This window comes from Chrysemys picta, chromosome 4 (genome assembly GCF_011386835.1).
Source record: "Chrysemys picta bellii isolate R12L10 chromosome 4, ASM1138683v2, whole genome shotgun sequence".
Taxonomy (NCBI): Eukaryota; Metazoa; Chordata; order Testudines; family Emydidae; genus Chrysemys; species Chrysemys picta.
The window spans coordinates 92912290-92919367 of record NC_088794.1 but is presented as its reverse complement, the minus strand read 5'-3'; the positions used below and the strand labels follow the sequence as shown (position 1 = coordinate 92919367).

Here is a 7078-nt window from a genome sequence, read left to right as displayed (position 1 = left end):
TGGTTCACAATATTTATTACAATATATTGCTTTAAACAAAACTTCCATATGGCTAGTAAATCTAAACCATGGGATGAGAACAGACAGCAGAATTGTAGCTCAAACCACACCTCTGCAAATGTATGCAAAAAAGCTGAACAGAGGCACATAAGCATTACCATGAAAGAAGAGTACACTACAGACCCCAACTGTGAGAAAGTGCAGATTTACTGGCAGCAGATAGTCTGAATTACCTATCCTCCTTACCAATATCAGAAAGATCTTGACTTCTGTATGCAAAAACTCTAGGGCCTTGATACCCTTCTTTCACTGTCAACTCCCAAAACATCTTCCTCTTGTACCTGAACTAGTAGATAAACACTATAAAGAATATGTGCAAATTGAATACAAGCATGTATTAGGTTCTCTTGTTCAAATAGAAAGTTAAAAAAGTAACTTCATCTCAGCATAGGAACTCCCCTAACCTCTACAGAAAGGCACCACCAGCAGTATTACCCAAGACATCCAAGGTTATTGGCAACCATAGCCTTGAAACAAAAAACAGATGGCAGAAGGAGCAGGCTATATAACCAGGGTATGTGAAGGGGAGGTAGGATCAATTATATCCTACAGAAGACCTGTTGCTAAAAGTGTTTAAAAAAAAGGACTTAAACATGTAAACAGTGAAATTCAAGGACATCCTGGGCAGATGGGTTTGTTTTTAAAATTTATTTTCTCGACTCCTTGTTTGGGGAGTATGATAGATTTTAAAAGAAAATGTGTATAATAAGTGTGCCATGTTCCATATCATTTAATACTTAATTATAGAAGTATGGCTAAACTGGGATGTTATTACCCACATTCAATTACACTGAACCATGTTCTACTGCTGCCTTTATTCACTGCTGCTCAAATTCTCTGTACAGTAAGTGAACATGCAAGTACCCTTGTATCAACTTTGCTACAGATTAAAGTTCATGGAAAAATAAAACAAAAGTATTACAGACTAAGAAGTAGTATACCGCATCCAGTTTTGTGTATTTAGAATCCTCAGGCCAAAGGAAAAATTAAAAAAAAAAAAAAAAAAAAAAAAAAAAAAAAAAACCACACAATACCAGCCTGGGCAGAAGGGAGTTGATCTAAAGCCCTCAGACATCGAAATGCAGTCTATATTTTACTTTAATGCTGGAGAGAGAACTAGAGACTGAAGAGCTATTTACATACATAGGGATCTCAAATGTGCTCTAGAAGCTCAAGCAAGAGATACATTTCAGTCCCTGTCAAAAGTGTTACTTTTAGGGAGTGTTCTTTTTGGTACAAGTGCAAGTGAGAGCTTCCCTTCTTCAGATAGTTGTTGCTGCTTCTCAAAAGTATCCACTCATGTTGGAAGTGACTGTACACAGTGCAAACAGTATGTGAGCTAATTCATATTTACATACCTCTAACAAACTAAAGTCAAAAAGGGGAAAATAAATGCTTACCAGTGAAGCCTATAGTGTGTGACTAACTCCTGTGGAACTTCTGTGTATCAGAAGGGGAGTTGATAAGCACTCTTGGCATCAAAGATAAACGTTCCTTTGTTCAACATCTAGTTATTCCCAACATTGGGAGAAAGGTGAAATCAGACAATTGTTCAAGTATCAGGCACAAGAGCCTCTCATCCTCTTGCTTGCTCCCTCCCCCCCCCCCAACTTGGTGGATAAAAGTAGATTTCAATACAGTGTTAATACAGTTGCAGTGACTTTTCAAGGATTTTGCCTTTTGAGGAATATTAGAGTGAGCCACAAACAAGGTCAGATCAAGAAGTTTTTACCTGAATAGAATTTTTTTTTTTTTTTTTTTTTTTTATACTTTAAAACATGCCCTCATTGGTAAACACCATAGAAGTGTTCAGAAACTAGGCTGCAAGGTTTGGAGTGCAATACAAGCTCATTGCTGATCAATTTTCCATTCTTCCTCATCTTGGTGTGTTAAGAGGTATATATAGTTGCCAGCAATTTAACAGCTAAAAAGTCAATTTTCGAATAAGTCAGTACTGCCAAGTTGTAGGTAGAGTCATTCCAGAGAGACGCTGGGTACAAGCTATTTGTAAGATGTTCCTAGCAACATGCCTCAAAACTCCAGAGCATCAATTTTCCCAAACAAGTCTTCACTTCTGTATTTCATGCGAGTGTTGTGGCTAATGCAGTCCATCTACTGTATGGCAACATGTTTCAGGTGTCTGCCGTACTGACTTCTTTGGAGCAGAAGTAGTGCACAACTACTGCATTAGGGTATCGGGCAAATGCACTGTGAAGAAACAGAATAGCACACAAGATCAAATGTCAGTATAATCAATACACAGTTTTCCCTGTTCACTATACAAGTTTGATTTTTGTTACTGTCAGAAAAGTGACTACATAAGACTGCTATTTTCTTAATGAAGAGAATTCCTGACTAAGTTTCAATTATAGCATCAGTTTTATTGGTGATGTCCCAAGCAAAGAATTCAGCTGGACTTTGCAGCAGCGTGACTCAAAAATGCTAGTTAGCTAAGTTTGATTTGGAAGTAATTGCTATACAAACATGGAACCACAAAGTGCGATTTTAACATGATCACTTTTCTAAGTCTGGTATGATCCAAATGACCAACTTTCCCAAAACGAAGCACATAGTCTATACTAACTGTAGGGGGGTGGCTACCCGCTCCAGCCCTGACACAGTTAAAACCAGCCCTGGCAGAGGGCTGGGAGAACAGCCCAAGCTGAGTGGGAAGCAGGCTCAGCTGGGGCCACGTCCCAATCAGGGCCCAGCTGGCCCTATAAAGGCTTGAACCAGGAGCTCAAGCAGATAGGGCCTGGCTGCAGGGAGCTTAACCAAGTGCCTAGAGTGGAGCAGGGCTGGGGAAAGGCTAAGGGAGCCTGGGAGCTCTGGCCTAGGAAAGCCCCAGGCTGCAGGCCTAGGGTAAGGACAAGGGGGCACTTGGGTTGCAGGAGGCAGCCCACGGGTAGGCACGGTAGAAGCAGCAGGTGCAAACCCCCCTTGCCTGTGATGAGTGACTGATACACTGCAGTCTGCCCCGGTGAACGGGGGCGAAGTGGTGACTAGCAGTAGCTAAGACTGAGGCGAGGTGGGGATAGAGGATGGGGGTTCCCCTGGGAAGGGAAACCCTGAGATTTGAGGTTACTGCCAGAGGGGCAGCACCCCAGAGAAAGGGGCACCGGGGTCCTGGGAGGGACACGTGGCCAGCGGTAAGGTGGATCACCGGCCTGCAGAGGGTGCTCCGACGGCTGGAGAGCTAATTCCCGACAGAGACCAGCAGGAGGGGCTGCAGGGGTGAATCCTGCACGCTTACACTAACCCTACCTTCACCCAGTACTTCAAGATCATACTTAACAGGGAAAACTGGATCAATGCATACCAATAATTCAGTGCTCTCAGAGACAGCTGACTGTGCTCATTAAAGCAGCAAGCAGAGAGAGATCTATTCCCCACCAGATTCTGAATATCAGTCATGTTTTAGAGGGGATTAATCCCACCACCAGTAACAGTAGCTAAAGGTTGTTAGGTGATATATAAGATTTAGTTTGGAGCTGACGCACTGAACTGGATGAGAGAAGGAAACATCAAAGTCTCTGCTCCACATCAGCCTGATTTCTTCCTGAAAACTCCAGGGATGAAAATGGTGGGAGGAGAATAATTATCGGAAGTTTTGACACAAATAAAACCATTGCTGCTGCTCAGATGTATTAACGTCATTGGCACATAAGGTACAGGTTGATTTTGGAGGCACAAAGTAGCCATCACCATACTTAAGGTTTCAGATTTACAAAGCCTTTATATTATATACATTATACTTTCAAAACTGAGAGACCACCTATAAAGATTTATATAAAGAAGCCATGTGCAAAACCAGGAGGCTGGTTTTGTGTATGGGATGTTTAGATGGGCTTGTTACTGGGCTGTGGACCTTTTTTCTTCTAGAAGCAGAAGTGACTAGCAATTGCTTCCCCTGCCTTTAATCTCGGGGTGGCGTCCTTGTTACCTAAATAGAGAGTAGATGGATGGATGGGGGAGGGGAATTGTTTCTTGCCCTGGTGGTTGCACCAGCTACCTGGTGCAATGGAGGGAGGGATAGCTCAGTGGTTTGAGCACTGGCCTGCTAAACCTAGGGTTGTGAGTTCAATCCTTGAGAGGACCACTGAGGGATCTGAGGCAAAATCAGTACTTGGTCCTGCTAGTGAAGGCAGGGGGCTGGACTTGATGACCTTTCAAGGTCCCTTCCAGAAGATAGGATATCTCCATTAATTAAATTAACCCCAATGAGAGCCACTCCACATGGACCCAATTGTACCTGTTTACAAAGAGCTTTCAGATTCCAGGATGGAAAACAACTTTTTATAGTGCTTATCATCCACTCTGCACAGAGTTCTGAGCTCTGCAGACATCATCTCAGGTGAGGTCAGCATATCAACTACTTGCTCCATCAATCTTGGAAGAAAAGCCTCATGAAACTTGAAATTGCTTTACTGGGTCTATGCTGGAGGCTTGAAAATCCAAGAGAAGTTATTTTTGCAGTTCATTTTTTTTCATCATAGGCATCAAGAGGTTTGGCATTTTTTCCAGCCACTCTGCTAAGATTACAGTTTCCAATTCATTGTACACTTCTGAAAGTTCTCCCTCAGTTGTTCGCTCCTGGATTTACACATACTTACTGCTCTGCAAAAATAAGCCAGACTAATTTGCTTTTGTACCACAGCCTCTTTAGGAAGAATGCTCTCCCAGGAAGTATTACTCACCTGTTTCCTATCTTCTTTTTACACACAGTGCACACTTTTTCCTCTGTGATGATACACTTCACCTGCTGATGCAAGATCCTCTCCTCCTGAACCTGTAGGAGAATGGAAACGTGGTAAGCAATGTAATGCTACACCTTTCTAGTCTGAATAGACAGAAGGATAGTATTTTTAAACTACCTTTAGTTTCCCTCTATCCTGAAATGCCAGAGTTATGATTTGCTGATTAGTGTGCATTTAGTAATCTTGGCTACACTACACCACCATCTAGAGGACAAGTTTCCTGTACTGGTAATGAAGAGCTCAATTTTTTACTGTCTTTCCATTTAACAGAACTTTTGAAAATTCACTCTGATAAATGAGGATGAAAGAGGTGGGTACAAACCCTCAGGAATTCTGCATGGAGAAGATTTTTGAGTACTTGGTTGAATCGCTTCTTCTGGGCATTTTCTTCAAGGACTTTTTCTAGGAAGATTCGAATCTCACTAATTTGAGTATTTGCTGGGAGCAGGTTTATAGCCTAGAAGGGACAAGGACAAGTTGTAAGAAAGACGAAGGGATATGGTAGGAAAAAGAATAAAATGAATCTCAGTCCCATTTATTTTTGGTCCAGATACTTTTAGGATCTGCTCCCAGGGCCTACCCTTAACTCCTGTGTTTTTCATTGTAATTCAAGTTATAGCAACTATCCATACCACCACCTATAAAGGAAGGAATCCTTACCTTGGTAGTATCTAATTTGCTGTGGTGCAATTCTAAAACCTGCAGGGCAGCCTGGAGATTGGCTTGAGGCTCCAACAGTTCCATCTTGATTGGCCCCAGGCAATGAACACTAGGTGGGGATAGATACATCCGGAGCAGAGACAGATACACCTGTTTCACACAATAAAGACTGAAGTATAGCAAACAGACACCACTGAACTCTAACTGCTACAGGGCTAATTCTGCAATACACCATGGCATTGGCAAGTAGGGATTTTGATACAGATTTAAAATCTATTAGCGTTAAGCAGCTTGTCTCCTGAACAAGTTTGTGCATTGATTAATTTCCAAGCCTTCAGCACAGAACAAGTTTTAGATATTAAAATTTGAAACTCCTTATTCTACAGCTCTGTTGCGTGTATTCAGACTCATCTGTTGTCTTTAGTAAGTAGCAAGTTTTACTACTTTTTATTCTTGTTAGCAGCATCAACACAGCCCAGAGGGACAGAGCTGGATTCTATTCCTACTTGTAAAACAGAATTGTTGGCCAATGAAAAAGTTCAGCCATTTCCTACAACCCAGCAACATTCCAAACAGGAGAGAAGTTGTGAAAAAATGTACAAGTTCCTCAATAGTAGAAGATGATACAGAGGACCCTGCCCCTGAGAAGTTCTGAGCAAACATAGGTCTACTTTAAATTGGCTGAATATGGAGACAATAGTTATAATTCACATATCACTCACATCAACAACAAGAATATGGACATAAAGCCACTCACATCTTTGTTGCCATCTTTGCTTCTGTCATAGTGTTTATGGCAGTACCTACAACAGACGTGAAGTGAATGAAAAGTGGGACTGTCTTGTAAACCAATAAATCCACACAAGCTATAAGTATTAACAATTTGGACAGCCTCAGCAATACAGAACATGTACTAAAAGTAGAGCAGAGCATTTACGAGGGGCACTTTTCATTCTCAACTATGTGATGCTGGTAAAAAGGGGAGATTTTAAAACTTTTTAAAAATACTTGTGTCAGTCCAAGATATTTAAATTTGAAATAGACAGTGAATTGAGTTCTGGGGTGTAAACACAAAAACAAACATCTGGAGAAACCTGACTTAGGTTGACTATCAATGCAGCCAAGGAAATAAACAGATAAATCCTGGGGTAACAGGCCAATGAATGGTAACAGAATTTAAAATATAAAAAAAAGAGGTGCCTGATCAGCACACAGCAGGGTGAATGCCTCCCAATAGGTGTTACCTGAAGAGGAACGCACAAAGTTAGGTTTAACAGCCCCCATGTCTAGCTACAGTAATTACAATGTTAAGTGAGGAATGCAATGTGAGGAATGAGTTCCTGAAAAATGCAACTTTAAGCGAAATGATGTTAAGCGAATCCAATTTCCCAATAAGAATTAATGTAAATACAGGGGGTTAGGTTCCAGGGAAATTTTTTTCAACCAGACAAATTATATAATTATACACACACAAAGTTTTAAACAATTTAGTACTGGTACACAGCAATGATTGTGAAGCTTGGTTGAGGTGGTGAAGTCAGAGGGTGGGAAATTTCCCAGGGAATGCCATACTGCTAAATGATGAACTAGCAATTGGCTGA

General features: G+C 41.2%; 1 protein-coding gene across 11 annotated transcripts in view; it reads right to left on the bottom strand.

The window, feature by feature from the left end:
• VPS39 (VPS39 subunit of HOPS complex) overlaps positions 1-7078 on the bottom strand; it is a 42602-nt gene continuing 35524 nt past the window's right edge. For all 11 annotated transcript variants that reach the window (XM_008169892.4, XM_065593045.1, XM_005284606.5 and 8 more), the window contains 5 exons: positions 6235-6280; positions 5478-5627; positions 5140-5274; positions 4758-4849; positions 1-2268 (listed from right to left, as the gene is read on the bottom strand). In XM_008169892.4, coding sequence (XP_008168114.1) covers positions 2193-2268; positions 4758-4849; positions 5140-5274; positions 5478-5627; positions 6235-6280 — 499 coding nt within the window. In that variant the 3' untranslated portion in view covers positions 1-2192. The remainder of the gene's footprint in view (positions 2269-4757; positions 4850-5139; positions 5275-5477; positions 5628-6234; positions 6281-7078) is intronic.